Genomic DNA, 21,579 nt, shown 5'->3' on the forward strand with positions numbered 1-21,579 from the left:
TTTAAGCCAACTTTTTCACTCTCCACTTTCACTTTCATTAAGAAGCTCTTTAGTTCCTCTTCACTTTCTGCCATAAGGGTGGTGTCATCTGCATATCTGAGGTTATTGATATTTCTCCCAGCAATCTTGATTCCAGCTTGTGCTTACTTTGGATACTATATGGGTGACATCAAGGTGATGCTCCCTTGTGCTCCCAATCACCTTCAGAGGGCCCTAAATTCAGTGCTCGGCCTTAATGTGCATCTGAAGGAAGATGGTTTCTTGATGATGAACTGCGATTATAGGGAATAAGCTGGGGCAGCTATTCCCTGCCGGAAAAAAGGCATGAGGTTGAAATGGAGTAATTCACCTTCCTTCTGGAGATTCAATTACAGAATGAAGAAACAGGAGAAATTCAGGTTTTTCACTTATGAGAAAGTCTGTAAATATGTTGAATTGAAAATTTTTTGGATGTAATGTCACTCCATAAAACTTAAATGACCCAATTCGAAAAAGTGTTTTGTTCCATAAACTTTGCTTAAGGTTTATTTTGACATATCATGTTAGTAAAGCATCTAGGATCTGTGAAGGAACAAATCTCTCATATTTACACATTAAGAGCTCTCTTAGGAGGACATCCCTCATGGTGCAGTGGTTAAGAATCCACCTTGCGATGCACGGGAAACAGGTTTGATCCCTGGCTGGGGAACTAAGATCCCATATGCTAAAAGGCAAAGAACCTGATGCAGCCTAATTAGTAATTAATTTAAAAAATGCTAAAGAGCTCTCCTAGGGATGTTACAATAATTATTTTTATTATACTGGTATACTGATACTTTTATTATACTGTCATCAGGGTAGCCCCTGTGTAAGCTGGATCAGACTCTACACTCCACCTCATATTCTCTGTATTCTCTTGCCTGTGCTGGCCCTGTAGCAGCAGGTAAGGCAAAGCAGGTGGTGCTTGGTCAGCAGCACTTTCCAACATACAGATTCTCCTTTCAGTACCAAATCTTGAAAGGTTTGGTTTTACTAAGGTGCATTGCACTGTCTTACCGAACAGTAACAAAGTCCCAACAAGGAGGCTGCAAGAACAGGACCTGTCTATATACTGTTAAGCACTTACTCTTTACCTTTACTTTTTGGATCAAATCTGAGACACTGAATTAAATGAACCAGCAAAAATATCAGTTCCTATCATATCTTTTTTTCCTCTAATAGAACATATAGCATTGTTATTCATCTTTAAAAGAAAAGGGCAAGACAAGATGGAGTAGATGCATTTTCCCTTATTCCTCCCACTGTGTACATGTATGCTCAGTCGTGTCTGACTCTTTCTGACCCCATGGACTGTAGCACACCAGGTTCCTCTTTCCCTGGGATTTTCCAGGCAAGAATACTAGAGTGGGTAGCCATTTCCTGCTCCAGGGTACTTCCTGACCTGGAAATTAAACCCGAGTCTCTTGCATCTCCTACATTAGCAGGTGGATTGTTTACCACCACTCCACCTGGGAAAGCCCACATTTCTCCCACTCCTCCAGCAGTAAATTGGTAGTGTCTCCCTTTCCCTCTCAGCATGGTATTAGTGGAAGCCTACTAAAGATTTAAAGAAGATTGATCATTAAAACTTACAAGACTCCAAAATGTTCAGGAACAACTTAAAATCACTCATCATACTAAAAAACAGGGAAATCACAATTTGATTGAGAAAACAAAATTAACAGATTACAAGACCCAAGATGACACAGATGTTGGAAACATATATACAGAATTAAAGAAGGATTTTAAAGCGGCCATCATATAAATGCTTCAAAAAGTAATAACTAACACACTGGAAATAAATGAAAACAGAGAAAGCCTCAACAAAGAAACAGAAGATATAAAGAAGACCTAAACGGAAATTTTAGAATGAAAAAATATCAAAATATTCAAAATAAAAAGCTAACTCAATGGACTCAAAAAGCGATGAAGGAAAAAAATATCAGTGAACCTGAAGATAGAACAATAACAATAATATTAACAATAACTATTACAATAATACTGCAATAATAATAATTGCAATAACAATTATTGCATCTGAAAGATAAGCAATAAACTGGTTTCATCAAAATTAAAAAGACCGTCTCAATGGAAAGAAGAAAAAAATGAACTGCAGACTGGAAGAAAATATTTGCAAGTCACATATCTGACAAAACACTTGTATCTGGAGTAAAAAACAAACAAAAAGGCTCTCAAAACTCAACAGTAAAAATTAATGACACAATTAGAAAACAGAAAAAACACAAATATTTCATCAAAAAGGATATATAGATGTCAGATAAGCACATAAAAAATGTTCAACATTAGTAGCCCTTATGCAAATTCAAACCACAATGGAACAGCATTACATACCTATTAAAAACTAAAATACAGCTACAATATCAAATCCTGATGAAGATGCAGCATTTGATATTGAAACTGGATCACTCATATATTGTTGTAAAATAATACAGTCATTCTGGAATATAGTTTTGTAGCTTCTTTAAAAATGAAACATATTTATTATATGACCTAGAATTTGCACTCCTGGGCAGTTATCTCAGAGAAATTAAAACTTACTGTCCACATGAAAGTCTATACACAAGTGTTTACAGCAGCTTTATTTACAGTAGCTAAAAATTAGAAACAACACATGACCTTCAATGGATGAATGGTTGAAGCAGTACATTCATACCATGAAATACTGTTCATCAATAAAAAGAATGAAGTATCGATACATGCAAGATGTTACAGATGTCAAGGGCATTATACATAAGTAAAGCTAATTTCAAAAGGTTACATACTAAAAAATTCTCAGAATGAGACAAAATTATAAAGATGGAGAAACAGATGAGTGGTTGCCAGAAGTTACGGACATGGAGATGGAGGGAGAGGAAGAGTGACCATAAACTAGTAGCACAAGGGACGTATCCGTGATGACAGGCCAGTTGTGCATCTTGTTGCAGTGGCGGCTACATGACTCCACACATATCATAAAGCTGCACAGAACTATACACATACTTGGGTGAAAGTCTAATTGGTCAAATCTGCATAAGGTCTTTGAATCGTACCCATGACTATTTCCTGGTTTTGAAATCGAACTATAGTGATATAAGATATTACCACTGGAGGAAACTGGATGAAGAGTACATGAAAGCTCTTTGTACTATTTTTTTTGTAACTCTCTACAAATCTATAATTATTTCATAATAATAAAAGAAAAAACTAAAAGGATCACAGCAAACTGTGGAAAATTCTTAAAAAGATGGGAATAGTAGACCACCTTACCTTTCTCTTAAAAAACCTGTATGCAGGTCAAGAAGCAACAGAACTGGACATGGAACAAGAGACTAGTTCAAAATTGGGAAAGGAGTATCACAAGGCTATATACTGTCACCCTGTTTATTTAACTTATATGCAGAGTACATCATTTAAAATGCTAGGCTGTAGGATGAATCACAAGCTGGAATCAAGATTGCTGGGGAAAATATCAGCAATCTCAGATATGCTGATGATACCACTCTACTGGCAGAAAGTGAAGAGGAACTAAGGAGTCTCTAGATAAGGATGAAAGAGGAGAGCAAAAAAGCTGGCTTAAAGCTCAACATTCAAAAAGCTAAGATCATGGCATCGGTCCCATCACTTCATGGCAAACAGAAGGGGGAGAAGTGGAAACAGTGACAGATTTTCTTTTCTTGGGCTCCAAAATCACTGTAGATGGTGACTGTAGCAATGAAATTAAAAGACACTTGCTCCTTAGAAGGAAAGCTATGACAGGTAACCTAGAAAGTGTATTCAAAAGCAGAGATATCACTTTGTCAACAAAGGTCTATATCGTCAAAGCTATGGCTTTTCCAGTAGTCCTGTGAGAGCTGGACCATAAAGAAAGCTGAGTGCCAAAGAATGATGCTTTTAAATCGTGGTGCTGGAGAAGACTCCTGAGAGTCCCTTGGATGGCAAGGAGATCAAACCAGTCAATCCTAAAGGAAATCAGTCCTGAGTATTCATTGGAAGGCCTGATGCTGAAGCTGAAGCTCCAGTAATTTGGCCTCCTGATGTGAAGAGCCAACTCATTGGAAAAGATCCTAAGGCTGGGAAAGACTAAGGGCAGGAGAAGAGGGCAGCGAAAGATGAGATAGTTAGATGGCATTACCAACTCAATGGACATGAGTTTGAGCAAAGTCTGGGAGATAGTGGACAGAGAAGCCTGGCATGCTACAGTCCACGGGGTCACAAAGAGTCAGATATGACTTCCCAACTGAACAACAATGAACAACAACAGAAAGGGTTAAAAAGCAGAGATTACTATACCTGAGCTGATGCAGCTCATGCTGCCAGGAGAGGTTTTCCTGTTTTAGCTCTTCTTGCATAATCTGAAATGTTTTTGTCTTATCTTGATATTCCTGAAGTTGAGCCTTCAGTGGACGTAACTCAGTGATTTCTTGGTTAATCTGTAAATATTGCTGCTGCAGATTCTTCAACTCCTTCAGCTTTAACCAAAAGGAAAGTGAAAGGGTGATTTATCATATTTCATGAACATAGCTAGCTCCCTGTTAAGTCAGTCAACATCACAATAGACTACTAATACCTAACAATCCACTGACATAATTGCAGCATGAATCCCTAATGTAGTGAAATGCACGCAGCCAGGCTGGTGGGAATCTCCCCATGGAGTGGCCATGAAGGCAGCAAAGCCCAACAACTACTGCAACTTCCCAGTCCCCTGGCCCTGAGGTCCTAAGCTGATTCTAGATTTAAAACTCTGGAGATGGGATAGACAATGGACTTACAGCTGCTTGAGGGTGGTAACTCCCTAAGATAAAAAGTATAAAGATAGACTGGCTTTCTATTTAACCATGTGCCCTGGCTAGGCTTCTAAACACTGGTTCATGAATATCAACCTTAATTCTACCATAGATGATGTTGATTATAAAGAAGGCAGTGATGCCCAGGCCCAGTGCTTAAGAACAGTTAGAATTTGGAGTCAGCTATCCTGCCCACATAGTGGGCATGTTTCACATACTCTTTAAGCCTTAATTTCCTTCACCTATAAAATGAAGATAATTACAGTACCTCTTATAAAGATTATGAGAATTTGACAAGAAAATTAACATATAAAAGTCAGTGGCGGTGTTGATGATGATGAACTTGCCTTTAATTAACAAACCTGCCTATCTATTACATTGCAGATATATCTTCTAACTCTTTACCCCCAATGTTCATTAAAAGCTTGGCAGTAAGAAATAATGTGAGGATGTCAGGGCAAAGAGGGGGGCCCTAAACACATATCTCTTTCACCCATCTGGAAATATCACTAAAGCTACAATAAAGATATTTTATAAGCATAAAACACATGAACAAGAACAACAAGAGAGGAGTCAGTAGCAACGAAAATAATTTTGGAAGCTAAAAAGTAGATGTATAAATGGTAACTGACTTAACAGATCTGGGAATGGCAAGTCTTAAGATGGCAGTAGGGAAAGTCAAGAACCAACAGAACTTACTTGGCAGACTCTTCAAAAGGCTTAGGAATTAAGAGCACTAGGTACTTTTTGGAAAAGATGGTGATGGGAGTAGCGAGGAGGTGATAGCTGAAATAAGCAGGATCAGATGAAAGATGCTTAAGAACAACAACATCCCTAAAAACACTCCCAATTTCACACTTTTTGTTACTCTGACAGACAACTAGAATTTTATCCTTTAGAGAAGGTTGAAGGAGTGTCTCTGGACTATGGAACAGTTGAAGGTAAAGGTACTGCTCCAGCACCAGAGTGATCAAGTGAATGTATGCTTTCTGAATATTAGAAGACTTTCCCATACTCAGCTTGAAGAGTTCTGACACAGAGGCCTTAACCATCCATGCAGGAAATGGAGAGGTCTTCTTTGGAAAACCTGACTAACCCAAGAGGAACTAAAGATATCAACATGGGGACTGCCCTCAAAAAGCTCAGCAAGATAACCATGAGCTGAAACTCACAGTTGGGAAGTCCCACCCACAAGCATTTTTTAGACTCCACCTTTGAACATGAAGAATAAACCACTGATTAACCCTTCCCTGAAGAACAGCTAACATTAGGCAGGGATAAAAAGAAACTGAAAGAAAAGTAATTCAGAAGACATTAACAGAGGAAAGCATGTCATGTACTCAAAGATTTAAGAGAATATTGGAAATCAGAAGCATTACAGCAGAAATTTTAAAACTATAAAGAAAAACTCAAGAGAAAATTTCAAAGAACAAAATTGCCCCTAATCTACTTGGAGAGATAAATTAAGAACATCTATCCATGAGACCAAAAAAAAAAAAAAAATCCTTAGAAATCAGAAACATGATAACAAATATGAAAACTTCAATACAGGATTCATAAGACAGAGGTGAGAAAAACCTTCCCAAAATAAAACAAAAAGAATAGAAAAGGTAAGAAAATTATAGAACCAAGCCAGAAGGCCCTACATCTAAATAACAGGATTTTCACAGGGGAAAAAAAGGCGGTAGAGAAAAAGGACAAGGGAAAGTAGTACAACAGAATTCAAAGGAATTTCTCAAAATTGATGAACATGAATTCTTAGATTCAAAGGACTAGACAGAGTGATGAATAAAAATAGACTCACGCCAAAACACATTATTGTGAAACATCAGAACATACTGGACTGAAAGATTCTATATACAGTTGACCACTGAACAACACAAGAGTGAGTTGAAAATCCATGTGTACTTTATTGTCAGCCCCTCGTATATGTGGTTCTTCTATATCTGCTGTTCCACATCCACAGAGTCAATCAACTGCTAATCCTAGAGTACTGTAGTATTTATTACTGTAGAAAACCCATGTATAAGTGAATCCATGCATTTTAAAGCCATATTGTTCAAGGTCCAACTGTATTTCCAGAGAGAGAGAGAGGGACATGAGGGAGGGAGAGAAAGATAAGAGAGAGAACTAGATAAACAGAGAGAGAACTAGATCACATAAAAAGGATGAAGGATCAGAATCTTTGGACTCCTGAACCACAATGTAAGCTAAAAGGGAATAGAACAATGTCTTCACAGTTTTGAAGAGAAATCGTTTTCAGCCTAGAATTCTGTGCTCCACCAAACCACCGGAAATGATCAGACATTTACCTCCCCTGTATCTTTTCTTGGAGAGTTACTGATTTATTCCAACAAAATGATGGCACAAAACCAAGATGAGGAAAACAGAGAATATAAGAAACAGGAGATCTAACACAGGAAAGAACAGGAGGGAGATATTCTAGAAAGAAAATTATGTCCTAGGAATAATATAGGGCAACTGATTCATATAAGAGCAAAAAAGAGAGTTCAAGAGAATTTTCTTCCTGAAGACAAAACATACAGGAAAATAAACATCTTGAAAAATGTGGATAAATGACAGTACATCTAGGGTTAAATTACATTGATAAGTACAAAGAAAACTCAGTAACAACAAAAACACAGTTACTCATTCCAGGAAAAACAAAGGAGACAAGGAAAATAAAAGTAATACATAGGTCAGGAGGTGCTTGCGCCCAACTGTGTCAGACTCTCTGCAACTCCATATTGCAACCTGAACACTGGAGTGGGTTTTTTCTTCTCCAGAGGATCTTCCCAACCCAGGGATCAAAACCATGTCTCCTGCATTGCAGGCAGATTCTTTACCTGCTGAGCCACTGGGGAAGTCCCTCACATCCCTGCTTCTCTTGAATTGGCAGGTGGATTCTCTACCACTGACCCAGATGGGAAGCCCCTCATATCTTTAAACGCTACCTCAAATCACTTTCAGACTGAAGTGCACATATAAACGAAAAGGCACCTCTAGAGATTTGCACTCCATCCTTTAGACAGGAACTGCCCAAGTGCTTCCTTTGATTATGGGAAAGTCCTAAGGAAGTTTGGGTGATGAAAACTCCAAAATGTTTCCAGAGTTGTCAGTTACGCCCTAGTAGAATCCCCTGGGTTATTAACTCCTTGCCACTTAGACCCTCAGACTTTATTTGGGAAACTTCCCTTTAACTATGGAAAGAAGAGGACCAAAGTAACCTGAGCTCCTTTCAAACTGAGCTCCTCCCTTAGGTGGTCCTGAGAGAAAGGAAGCCTAGTCTAGGCAGAGGTGATAATTTGCTGGCCTGGGCTGAATATTTAAACTGACAGTGATTGAAATGTTATCATACATGCAGCCAGTGGCTGAGAGACTAGAAATTTCAATGCTCATGAGACAGAGTGAGAACAAGATGCATGGAAAAGAAGAGTCGATGGAGTTAATAATACATTCAGTAAGTATGCGGAAGGGCCTCAGCAGACTGGCAGGGCCTGTATGCAATATCACTGAGTCAGACTGTCAGGCCTTCATGTGATTTATAACCCTGCTTAGGCACCCCACTCCAGTACTCTTGCCTGGAAAATCCCATGGATGGAGGAGCCTGGTAGGCTGCAGTCTGTGGGGTCGCGAAGAGTCGGACACGACTGAGCAACTTCACTTTCACTTTTCACTTTCATGCATTGGAGAAGGAAATGGCAACCCACTCCAGTGTCCTTGCCTGGAGAATCCCAGGGACGGGGAAGCCTGGTGGGCTGCCGTCTATGGGGTTGCACAGAGTCGGACACGACTGAAGTGACTTAGCAGCAGTAGCAGTAGCAATTAGGCTTTATGATTCAGTCATGGCAGATGTAAAAGCCTCAGTCTCAAAAGTTCCTATAATCTCCCTACACACCAATTTCACAAAATAGAGAAAACAGTGTTTTCAGTAACAACCACACTGATAGAGAATATCCACCACAATTGCTGATTATCTACCATATGATTAACTACCTTTCTGCTAAAAACCTTGTGAAATACAAACACGTATAAGATATGACATTTACCAGGAGTTTGAAATTTAAATGGTGCAATAAAAAAATACAAAGGTATAGAAATTTTACACACACAAACACACACACCCATATATATCAAGACAACATGGGACAAAGGAAAAGAGAAGCACGAGGAAAGTACAGACAGAAGGTAATAGACAATCAAGTGATCTGGAAATGTGACCAGAGGATCTAAGTTCTGGAACAACCTTTAAAGAGTAGGAATATTTGCCCAAAAAAGGAAAATGGAGAGGACATTTTTGTTCAGAGGATGGTAATGTGGGTAAGTAGACCAGTTTGTGGGTGAGCAGATCAGATGGCTGACAATAAGAGAAAGAGTAGGGAAGGGGACGCTGGAAAGACAGGCAGATACAAACCATGGGGTCTTAAAACCAGACCAAGAGGTTTGAACCCTAAGCATATTTTAGAGATAGAATACTTTTTAAAGGTTACTGAACAATGCAGTAATAAGAGAGTAGTTTCAGAAAAATGTATTCAGCAATGGAGGGGTAACAACTGGGAGCACCAACATTATAACCATTTAAGGGTAAAGTGTTAAAAATTTATCCTAAGGTGTTGATGATGGAAAGGAAAAAAGAAATATTTGAGGCACACTATGAATAAAGAAATGATAGACCCTAGATAGGCTCAATGCAGGAATACAGCTAATATTTTGTAATAACTGTAAATCAAAAGTAACCTTTAAGAATTGTACAAAAATTTTAAAAAAGAAATGACAGACTTTGATGATTAAATGAAATAAAATCATAGACAGTTAGAGCCTTAGGAAACAGAAGAACATTTCTATGAGTTATATGGAAATTAAAAAAGGCTGGCTTTATAGCATAGGTAACTATAGTCAGTATTTTGAAAATAATTTCAAAAATAATATATGTGTATATGTATAACTAAATCACCTTGCTGTGTACCTAAAACATTGTAAATCAACTGTACTTCAATAAATATATATATTAAGAAAAAAATCAAATAAATAAAAAATGCTTTGGCTTGTAAATACCCAGCAGACAAAAAGGTATTAATACAACAGGGGTTAAGAGATGGAAAGTTTAGTCCCTAGTATTTACAATAGCTAAAAATAGTAAAGCAACTCATTGAATAAAACATAGCTAATTCAGACTCTATCCTACCAGCTTTCAGGAAAAAGATTTTGACCTAGAAGATAATCAACACCTGGATAAGTCAGCAGTCCCCAACCTTTTTGGCACCAGGGACCAGTTTCATGGAAGACAGTTTTCCGCGACCAGGGGCGGGTGGAATGGGGATGGTTTGGGGATGATTCAAGCACGTTTCATTCATCGTGCACTTTATTTCTAGTCTCACGCCACTGCTATCTGAAGGAGATACCAGTCTGCGCCTGGAGGCTGGGGACCTCTGCTATAAACTATATGTGAGGTATATATGGTCCTGAAGAAAACTTTTGCATTTGCATTCTGAAAACAATGACAAAAGCTTAAGCTCCTAGAACAAAGTCAGCTAAACTGAAACTATTTTAAAAATAAAAATAAATATGCCTAAGTTGTATTAATGTCAAAATTGTAGCTGAAAAGGGAGGTTTTGTTCAGATTACAAAAGGGAAAAAAGATTGTCTATAAATATTCAGTATTAAATGTAATATGAATGAACATATTATCTACCAAGAAAAAAAAAATCTGCATAAGACTTTACAGTTTAGGAGAAATTAATTTTTTCCCCTGGGCTAATAATGGTGGCTTAAGACGGTAAAGCGTCTGCCTGCAATGCAGGAGACCTGGGTTCGATCCCAGGGTTGGAAAGATCCCCTGGAGAAAGAAATGGCACCCCACTCCAGTACTCTTGCCTGGAAAATCCCATGGACGGAGGAGCCTGGTAGGCTACAGTCCATGGGGTCACAGAGTCGGACATGACTGAGCGACTTCACTTTCACTTTCAATCTTAAAAACTAGAATTTTCATATTCTGGATTTAAAAATAGAAAATTTAGCCTTTTGAAGCTCAATTTATTGCCCATTTGAGTATATGGCCTAGACAGAGTTAAGAAACTGTCATGAAAGTGAAAAGAATAATGTCACAAAGTAGAATCCTGACAGCCTGGCTGGGCTCATACAGTTCTGGTTTTGCCTCTAAATTTTGATAATATGCAAGTTTTCAGGGGAAAAAAAAAAAAAAAGACCTGGATTAAACTATGGGATCCTCTTAAAAGCAGTAAAAATTTAACACTGGAGATCTTCCTTATCTTTCTCTAAGATTAAAAAAAAAAAGTTGGCTATATAAAGCAAAGTGGGAAAATGATTCAGTCTGCAAATAAAGCTTTACTAAATAGTCATGTAAAATTATTTAAATTAATCCCTTTTAAACTCTTTTTTTTTTTTTTGACAAAGTAGGGTTGTGTTTAGATAAGTACAAAAATAAGCCGACTCCTCTTTACCCTTAATTCTACCAGATTTTACTAAACTATCAGTGTGAAAAAGCACTTAAGTGATCCCAATACTTTCATTCAATTAAACTATGACAAATTCCAGAAACACGTGTGTGTGTGCGTGTGTGTGTGTGTGTATAAAATCTGTCTCTTAGCTCTCCATCTCTTAGTCCTTTCGTGATCCATGGTGAGTTCTTGCAAAGGAAATCTGTAATTTTTTTAAAACAGCAATGGAAGATTTAAAGTAATTTAAATAATGTTTCTCTAAGACCAAAAACAATCTGTGGGGCATATGAGATCATCCCAGAATACCAAGTTAAAATGAATAAAAATTTTTACCATTTTCTGTAAAAATGAAAATCAATTTAAAGAAAGTTTCAAAAACTCTCAGAAGAAGACCGGAAAGAAAAAACTAAACACTCACTAGTTGGTCGCGGTCATTCTGGAGTGACGACATAGCTTTTTTTAAACTCTGTACTTCAGCAGGGCTGGTTGCAGGTGGGGCTGGGGACCTCTGCCTCCCGTCCTCTGACTTGCGTAATTTCTCCAGTTCACTCAATAGGCGATCTCTCTCATTCTGCAGGCTGGCCATAGCCTTGGAAAAGGACTGCACTTGGTTGTAAGAATCTTCCAGTTGTGAGGACAAGTGAAGCAGTTGCTCATCTTTGGACAGAAGCTGCTGGTTAAGTTTCTCAAGGTGGGGCAAGCTGTTATCCTCAGTGGAAATCATTGGAAATGCAGCTTTAGAAACAAGAACATCTCTCTCCCTGCTTATGAGGCCCTGTTCTCTCAGCTGTGCCAACTCCTTCAGACTGGCCTCATATTTCCTTTTCAGTTCCTCAAGTTCCTCATGCGCCTGATCTCTACTGTTTTGTAGGGAACTCATTGACCTTCCAAAAGACTGGATTTGTGCTGTGAGATCTTTATTTTCTTTGGTGACCATGAGTAACTTCTGTTCCATCTCCACCAGATCTCTTGCTAGCTCCGCCACCCTCTCTTCTGCTGTCTCAGTTTCACTGCGCATTATCCCTGCATCGTGATGAAGATGCTTTAATTCTTTCTTCAGTTTGTCTTCAATTTCACCTACCTTCTTGGCAGCTTCCTTCTGAACATTAACCAATTCCTCTTCCAGTTCCATAACTCTCTTCTGAGAGGAAGAAAAGACAGTACTTAACTTCTGTACCTCTTCTTCTTTGGCTTTTAATTGGGCCTGAAATATTCCTAGAGTACCTTCTTCTTGCAAGGCTGTCAACTGTTTCTTTAATTGCGATAGAGAGACTTTCAAGCTCTCAGTCTCTTTAGCTAAATCTTGTTTCTCCTCCTGGAGGGCAAGAGAGGACCTCTGCAGCTCCTCCCTTGCTTCTTCAGACTCCTTGAGCTTTGCTTCTAATTTAGCATATTCACCTTTCACCTCCTTGACCTGCTGAAGCTGAGCTTCAAGGAGCTGCTTTTGCTGACAGTCTTTCTTTGATAACACTTGGTTCAGGTCTTCTCTATACTGGATCAGCTCTGCATTGAGCTTGGCATTCTCAGAATTAAGGTCATCCATATGACTTCTCAAGCATCGGATTTCTTCCTTCAGCTTATTATTCTCAGTGGCAGCATCTTGAATGAGTTGGTCTTTTTCCAAGATCACGGAGAGATGTCGTTCTTCCAGCTGTTGGTAGTCACTGACTATGCGGTCTCGGTCATCCTGGAGGGAAGACATGGATTTAACGAAGGAATTCAACTGCGCCTTCTGCTGCATATTCTCCTTTTTTATGTTTTTCAGTGCTTCCATAAGCTGATTGGTTCTGTCAACAACTTTTTTGTTCTCCTCTTCTAAGACAGTGTTCTCCTCTTCCTCCTGGGACAGCAGATTTTCCAGTTCTTTAATTTCTTTATCATGCTGCCGATGCAGTTCAGCCACGGCCACTTGGACTGCCTGTTCCTTGGCAGAAAGCAGGCTTATAATCTTCTGCTCCTTCATGTTTATTTCTTCATGCAGCCTACTGGTCAGTTGCCTGGAGGCCTGAAGATCAGTCTCCAGCTGCTCATAACTGAACTTACAATTCTGGATATCAGCCTCTTTCTGCTTTATGATCCCTTCCAAATTTTCTTTATTTTCCTTAAATTTTTCTAGAGAGTTATTTAAATCAGTTGACTGGTCTCTGAGAATCTTCAGTTCTGATTCCAACTTAGCTAAATCATCCTGAGAACTACGGTATAGATTTTGAGTCTCTTCGAGCTGGGACAAAAGTTCTTTGTTTTCTCCTTGCAGAGTATCACAGACCTTCTGCTGAATCTGGACCTCTGTCTGAGCTTTGGACTCCCACATATGTTTGTCATGCTCAAGCCTAGAAAAAAAGAAGGTCATTAATTACAGATTTCAATGGAAAAGTACTTGATGCCTAAGAAACACAACAGGTACTCAGATCTATAAATGAATAAACATTCATAATTGAAGGTGTTTTTAATAAAGAGGTATCAGTTCTATGAATGTTCTGTATTAAAGGTATATTGCATCTAAGAATTTATATAAAAATAAACTCCAAAGTCTGTTGTTAATTTAGTGACATGAGTTTGGATACTCTGAAGAGTGCCCCCAATTTGTACTTGGTTCTAGATAAGCTGTTGTCTGGCCCCTGAATGAAATAACCTTGGTATGAGAGGCAAATGAGGAAACCTGTCTCTGAGCAGAGGGATTCTACTAAAAATGAAAGAGTATAGTGTGGGGACGCTGTTAGTTCCTGAACTAAAGTGATATAAAACTGGAGTTTGAGGAAAATAACTCCAGCAGGCATATGCAATATAAATTGATGTGGAATATGGGGAAGAGAAAAGAGGAGATAATTTCAAAAGCTAAGACAGTAATTTGAGAGTATAGAAATTTACACTATGGTAAAAATTCAGAGATGGGCAAGGACAGTAGAAATGAAAATGAAAAGAAAGGAAAAAGTCTAAGAGATCTCTCAACAGAAAAATGGGTAGAGAAGTAAATTAATTTTTCATGCCAAGACAAGTTGTAGCAGAAAGTCATTTGCAAAAAACAGAGAGACAGTGAGATGGAAGTGAGAGGGAATACATCTTCTGGGGGGAAATTTACACCAAAATTAGTCCCATAATATTAAAGGGAATGGAAATAGTTTATGACTTCCTTTGCCTTCAATTTCCTTTGGAAGAGCTAAAAGAGTTATTATTCATTTACCTGGAAATGTTGATCTTCAGTTCCTCCATATGGATGGACATCTGCCTAAGCTGATCCTTTAGAACGCTGCAATTCTCCTCTTTAAGTCTAATTTCTTCTTCTTTGGTCTGAATAGCATCACTGAACTTCCTCTCCCACTTTTTGGCTTCATCTATCACCCTGTCCCGATCATCCTGGAGGGAAGACATGCTCTTAGTGAAAGCTGCCAGCTGGGCCACAGTACTATCCAGGTTTTCCTGAAGTTGCTTAACTTCCTTGTCTTTCTTGTTCAAGGTGACCTGAACCTCTCCAAATGTCTCTTCCAAGTGGACTTTTTCTCTACGCAAAGCGTCCAGTTTCTCTTGCATAGTCTTCTTCTCTTTCAGGTGTTTCTCCTCTACTTGCTCCAGTCTTCGCTCAAGATCTTCATCCTTTTGTTTCATTTGGCTTTTAATGGATTCTTTATTTGACTGAAGCTCCTTTTTCAACTTGAGATTGTCTGCTAGGACCCTTGCTGCTTCACTTTGAGTATCATCTAGCAGTACTTTGAAGCTAGCTAATTCCAATTCTGCCTTCTTGCGGTGTTCATTGGCTTGAGCCAGATTTTCTTTGGTTATTTCCAAATCTTTTTGGGACTCAGTCTGAACAAATTCTAGAGCCTTAACAGTTCTCTCCAGAGCGCTGATTTTCTCTTGGTACCTAATACAATCTGTCTGCAGCTGCTTTACTTCTTGCTGTTTTTCTTTTAGCAGCTCCTGCAGTTCCTTCGCATGGCTTTTATTGCCAGGTCCTTTCTGAGCGCCTTGTATTTTCTCCATATATTCCTTTCGTATTTCTGATTCCACCTTAGTTTTCTCCTTGACTAACTGTTGCTTTTCTTCTTCCAATTCACTCACACACTTTTTAAGGTTCTGCATTTCGGATTCTAGTAGCTCGTTTTTGATCTGGGCATCTGTAACATCCTGATAATAATTCCCAATGCTTCCATTAAGTTCTGCTAACTGATTCATAAGCCTCTCTTCCAAATCATCTTTCTCTTCTTCTGCTGTCTCCTTTAACTTGGTAACTCTGGCAAGTTCTTCTTGGGTTTGCTGATTTAATAGGTTTATTTTGGTTACTTCTTCCTGAAGCATTTTTAGTTCACCATCCTTTGCCGCTATTTGACTCAATAAAGCATCTCTCTCGTTTTCTAAATTCTGGCTAAAGTCCTTGTCTTTCTGCCTGCCTTCCTCTAATTCAGTGATTCTTTCTTTGAGCTGATCAATCTGCTGAAGGTAGTTATTAATTTCATCATGTAAGCTGACATTCTCAGATATGTCAGGCTTGGCACTGTTCTCTGATAGAGTGGATTCTAAATTTTCAGGCCTTGTGTTCATCCCTGGGGAGTCTTGCTCATCAGCCTCACCTGGAGCAGACGGGGTCGCCTCTTCAGTGACAGCCATCTGGTTGTCATGCTTCTCAGTGGGCTCCAGGCTCGCTTGTTTGGACACATTATCTTCTATCTGATGCTTTAAATGTTGAACCTCTTCACTTAAAGAGTCCTTCTCTGCCTTTAAGGCCTTAAACTCCTCAGAAAGGGTTTTATATTCTGTTTTGACCCTTTCCAGCTCCTCCTTCATGTTGGAATTGGAAGAAAGAAGTGCCTCCATACTGTCTTTAGATGTATCTCCTGCAGGATGTACCTCTGCCCTAAGCCGCTCATTCTCTTCTTCCAACTCTAGGATTTTCTGCTGTTTAGATTTAGCAAACTTTCTCATCTTTTCTTTCATCTCCTCCATTTCCTGTTCAGCTTCCTGCAACTGCTTTTCTGTTTCTTTCTTGTTTGCTTCTGTGCTTCGTAACTTGCCATAAAGTTCCTGCTTCTCCTGCCTCACAGTTTCTACGACATGCTGAATTCTTTCTGCCTCATTACTAACATTCTCATAGGACTGCAGAAGAATTTCATATTCCTTTTGCAACTCTTGGTGTTTCTCTTGCCACTCAGTGCTTTCTGCAATCTTGGAACATTTCAAAGATTCAATTTCCTTCATTAAGTTTTCCTTGTCTTCAGTAAGACCCTCCAGTGCTAATTTCAGACTTTCACAAGAACCACTGAGACTTTGATTTTCCATTAAAGATCTGTCCACTTCTGCAATGAGTTTATCTCTTTCTTCCTGAAGAAGAGCTAACTTTCCTAAGAATACATCTTTTTCTCTATTTTGAGCAGAAACTTGGTTTTCCACATCTGCCAGAGACTTAGTGAGATGCTCAATGGTGTCTCTGGCCAAAGACAACTCCTCCTGGAGACCTTTGTTTTCCTTTAGTGCTTCCTTTCGGGAAATGAGGGCAGCTTGCAGCTTCCTCTGTATTTGCTGTTTCGCTTTACTTTCTTCTCCAGTCTCTTCTGGTTTCTGCTTCAGTTCGCAAAGCTCCACCTGGAACTGCTTTATCTTCTCATCATGTTCTTTGGCTTGCATTTCCAGCTGTGTACGCAGTGCCTTTACTAAATCCTCTTGTTCTGTTATCTCCGTTTGTACTTTAGTAAGGGCTGTTTCCTTTTCACTAAGCAGTCCAGAAAGGTATCTAACTTCTTCTTCCTTTTTGCTTATGAGTTTTTGCAGTTCATCTAGTTCAGGCTTCAAGTCTCTTAACTGCTCTAATCCAGCAATCTCTAGTTGACTGCTTTCCAGTTTTTGCCTCAGGGTTTCTGCGTGGGCTTCAGCTTCACAGGACTCTGCCTTCAGACTTTGGATTTCTAAATCCTGTTTATTTATCTGCTCTTGTAACTGAAATACTTCTTCTGATTTTTTAGTCAGCTCATTTATTGTAGAGTTAACCTTTAACTCTAACTCTTCTTTCTCAGCCTCTATTTCTTTCAGCTGGGTCTTAATCTGGGCAATAGCAGCATTGCCCTGCAGAGCATCTGTATCTCCAAGATGAGAAGGCCAGTCTGGGTGCAAGTCAGACTCTGAAACAGATTGAACAGGCTGCTGTTTGGTGGCTTTGAATAAAGGTTCTTCTAAACCTTGAGTGGGAGCGCCTGGTTCCTGCTGGCCACTGCCTGGGAGTTTTCTGTCCATAGATTCCTGTACTTGAATCTGCAGTTGTTTTAGTTGGTCCCCAATGTTCTCATTTTCCTTGCTTTGCTCATCAAACTGTTCTTGCAAGCGATTATAGTCATCCTTCTGTTGCTTTAGCTCCTCCCTAAGATGTCTTTCTTTCTCCTGTGCCTTTTTTAGAATCACCTTGCGAGAGGTTAATACTTCCTGTAGCTTCTTTTGAAGTTGCTCCTTTTCTTTTTCAAGGTCGACTATTTTTTCTTCCAGTTCTGGTTTCCAGTGTTCTCCACTGCCGGCACCAAGTGGACTGATGGCCACTGCTTCTTTTACAGGTGCTGCTGAGTCTCCATCACCTGCATCCTTGTTACCTGTGGTTAACTTTTGGATAATTGCTTGGTTTTCAACAACTTCTGCTTGGAGCAGATCTATCTGGTTTGTCTTCTCCTGCAAATTCTGATTCATCTGTTTGACCACAGCCTGTAACTGTTCTTCTATTGCTGCCTTTTCTTCCAAATCCTTCCTAATGTGCTCTAGTTCCATTTCCTTCTCAGATATTATCTGTTTTAAAGACATTTCTATTTCTTGGCACTTAGAAGTCACACGTTTTTCTAAGTCTTCTTTGCTTTCTTTATCTTCCTCCACTTCCCTCCTCTCACTCTCATGGAGCAGGATCTCTTTGCTGGGTTCATCTTTCACTTTGGCCAATTCCTCTTCTAATCTACTGACTTTCTGTAGAAGTTCCTTTCTATTAATAAGAGCAGCCTGGAGCTTTCTCTTTCTCTGCTCACTTTCTTTCTTTACAAGGTCTAATTCACGTTGAAGTTCTTCTTTACTTATTAGTCCTGCTGGGCTCAACTCATCATAATTCTGTTTAATGCTGGAAACAATTTCTTTATCTTCTTCCATCTGCTCTTTTTTGGTCTCTTCAGCTCTGGATAATAAATTCAGCTGTTCTTTAAGAGTCTTTATTTCAACCCCAAGAGAAAATTTCTCTTCATTAAGCTGAACCATTTTCTCCGTCATACTAAAGCTGAGTTCTGTCACTTGCTGATCCTTCTCCTCAATGGTCTGTTGGAGTATTTCCACATCTTTCTTTTTTTCTAGTAAGAGTTGATCCATTTTTGCTATTTCAAGTTCCTTCTGTGAAAGAGCCTGTGAAAGTTCTTCCATCTTATTTGAGACCTCCCTCTCACGTTCTGCCCCCTCAAGCACTTCACTCTCCTTCTTCTGCAGCTGGCTCTGCAGGCTTTTGATCAAAGTACTTTGCTCAGAAAACTGAACCTGCACACCATCTAGTTCATTCTGTAAAACTTCAATCTTCACATCTTTAGATTTGGCTTCTATGGTGAGGCTGTGGATCTGTTCAGTGAGCAAGTCGTGATGAGCAGTCTGACTTTCATAGTCAAGTCTTCTTTGCCTTTCTGCTTCTGCAAGGCTCACTTCTAGTTGCTGTACCTGAGCCCTCAGTTCCGTTACCACACAAAGTTCCTTCACCTGAGCAAGAAGCTGGTCTCTTTCTTCAGACAAAGCAGTAAAGGCATTGTTGGTGTTTTCAGCATTTTTCTTAAACTCTTCTATCAGCTGGGTTAGCATGCTTATTTCCTTCGCTTTCTCATCTAAATTTTTCTCATAGATTTCTTCTGCTTTATGAAGGTTTACCTCAAGCTCCAAAACTTGACCTTTTAGTCTTTCTAATTCATCCTGGTGACACTGACAAATACCTGGGGCAGCAGAAGAGGGTTTATCATCATTGTCCTGCTCGGCTGATTTTAATTCCACTCCGGTGTAAGTTAAAGATATTTCCTCAGATGGTCTATGCTGGTGTTCGGGGCTCATCTGCTCTCCTTTCTCAGTTGTTGTGCGACTGCTCTCTTTATCTGGTGTCGGTGGAAAATGCTGCCCTGTATCTTCAAGCAACACTGTCATTTTAACTGGAGGTATTCCTTCACTCTCTATCTGTTTCATTTCTTTCTGATCAAGGAACTCAGGGTCACCTTCTGCCCTTTTGCCTTGAAGCTGCAGCTTAAGAAATGCAATCTCCTCTTGAGCTTCTTTCATTTCCAGCAATAAAACAGATAGTTCTTTATGCTTCTGAGTAAATGTGTTCTCCAGGGCATCTTGTCCACTTTCCTCAGCAGAAAAACTGCTCTTGTTGAGCCTGGTAATATCAACCATGCTCACCTGTTGTTTTTTTAAAAATAAAAAAAAAAGTAAAAGCACCTCAATCAAATGTTTTATAGGAAAGAGCCTAACTAAAAACTGGTATTTTGTGCATTTTACAAAACCAAAAACTTTCCATCCAAACTTTCCTACCACAAAACTGCTAAATACTTTTAAAATCAGTTTTTATTTCCCAACTTGGACCTCTGAGGGCATCCTGTCAATCCCGCACTGAAGTCAAGTCATATTCATAAGACCTAAGGAAACCTGGGACTCATTTTCTAAATATTCCTCACTTGGGAAACTTTTTCTTCAGATTAAAACTGCTTATTTCTCCTAAGAACTACTTACAAATAAAAAGCAAAGCAAGAAATAAATTTTTGTTTCATCTCATGCCAAGAAATAAGTTACAGGATTCCTTTTCCTAAACTATTTATTGGAATAGGAAGTATTAGATAAGATAGCTATTAACAGACAAACAGATTATCAGACAAGTTGATTAAGATAAAGTACCAGGATAAAATAATCAAAGAAGAGTTCTGCTGGAGCTTAGGAAGAAATTACGGACCCATGTGACAAAATATTAACCAAGTTACTATTACAAAGCTTACTGTATTAGACTGCTCAATCCATATAAATTATTTCCATAATTGTCTTCCTGGGACAAAACCAGTGAATTTCATGGTAAATTTAGTATTTTATTAAATGAGTTTGGGAACCATATACATAATAAAATATCCATCTTTGTCAACAGCAGCTTTTCTCCCCACCCCCCAAAAAATTCCAACTTGATACGAAGGAAAAACAAACAAACAAACTAGGGGATTGTCAAACAATGTGGTGGCCAAGCGCACAAGCTCTGCAGTCCAGCTGCCAGAGTTCACATCTCTGCCATTCACTAGCAGAAGCTGGCACACAGTAAGCCCTCAATGAATATTACCTATTATCTTGGTATCATTTTCAGCCATTGAGTAAAAGAAAAGAAATCATTACTTCAGAACTATATATTATTTTACAGAAAGTTATTATCTCATCATTTTTCATTAGCACTTTTAACCGTTTAAAATTCTTCACTCTCTGTATTACTTATACTCACATTTCTAGAAACCAAAACTGGACACACTTTTAGCAGAGGAAAATTTCCTTTATAATTTCCTCATGTCACATTACTATTTATCCATTCCTACATACATGAAAAATCTAATATAGTCAAGGCATCACTTTTGCCAGAAGATGGAAATACAACTAACTCCTTTTCCTGGTCTCTCTCATATCCTAAGTATTCTTATTTCCTCTTTACTAACTATCTGTCATGCCATTTCACTCACTCTCTTCCTTCCCTAGTCTCATTCTCTGCTGCTCCCTATCCTATCTATAGAGTTCAATTAACTTTGGCTTGATTTTTTTTTAAAGTCAATGTTATACATCAGAGAGCAGAAACTGGATAACTTTGCTCTTTCCAGCCACTCTCACTTTTCCTTCTGGTATTAGTCTTCCCCTTTAGACTGTGCTTACATTTTCTATGGACCCTTTCTATTCACTCTCTCTTATCCCAAGGAATTATCTTAGTCACCCTTGCTTTTACAATTTCTGTGGAGCTTTTTTCCCCTTACTTTTCCACTGTTTCCTATTTGTTCTCCCTTCTGGATATTTTGTTTTTCTTAATAGATTCCCATATTTCTTATCTGCTCTTGCATTTGTTTTCACTAGACATTAATTGCTAAGCATCTTAAAACATTAAGCATCTCTTTGGCTAAACAAGATTCATTTTTCACTACTAAACTCTCATAATTTGTCAGTAACCATATAATGTTAAAATTATTTTCAAAATTTAGTCCACTTTTCACAATTTTGTGAACAGAACATCATATGAAAACATAATTGAATGTAAATGTGGAGGTTAACTTTATGCCTCAAATTTGGTTAGCCCACAATACTGAGATAATTGGTCAAACATTACT

The 21,579-nt window shown here is 38.7% G+C and overlaps 1 protein-coding gene across 5 annotated transcripts in view; it reads right to left on the reverse strand.

Annotated features, from left to right (window-relative positions):
* GOLGB1 (golgin B1) overlaps nt 1–21,579 on the reverse strand; it is a 76,610-nt gene that overhangs the window by 14,870 nt on the left and 40,161 nt on the right. For all 5 annotated transcript variants that reach the window (XM_010845407.1, XM_010845405.1, XM_010845406.1 and 2 more), the window contains 3 exons: nt 14,442–19,639; nt 11,679–13,590; nt 4,309–4,487 (listed from right to left, as the gene is read on the reverse strand). In XM_010845407.1, the coding sequence (XP_010843709.1) occupies nt 4,309–4,487; nt 11,679–13,590; nt 14,442–19,639 (7,289 nt within the window). The remainder of the gene's footprint in view (nt 1–4,308; nt 4,488–11,678; nt 13,591–14,441; nt 19,640–21,579) is intronic.

Source organism: Bison bison, unplaced genomic scaffold (genome assembly GCF_000754665.1).
Source record: "Bison bison bison isolate TAMUID 2011002044 unplaced genomic scaffold, Bison_UMD1.0 scf7180017864215, whole genome shotgun sequence".
In the NCBI taxonomy this organism is placed as follows: domain Eukaryota; kingdom Metazoa; phylum Chordata; class Mammalia; order Artiodactyla; family Bovidae; genus Bison; species Bison bison.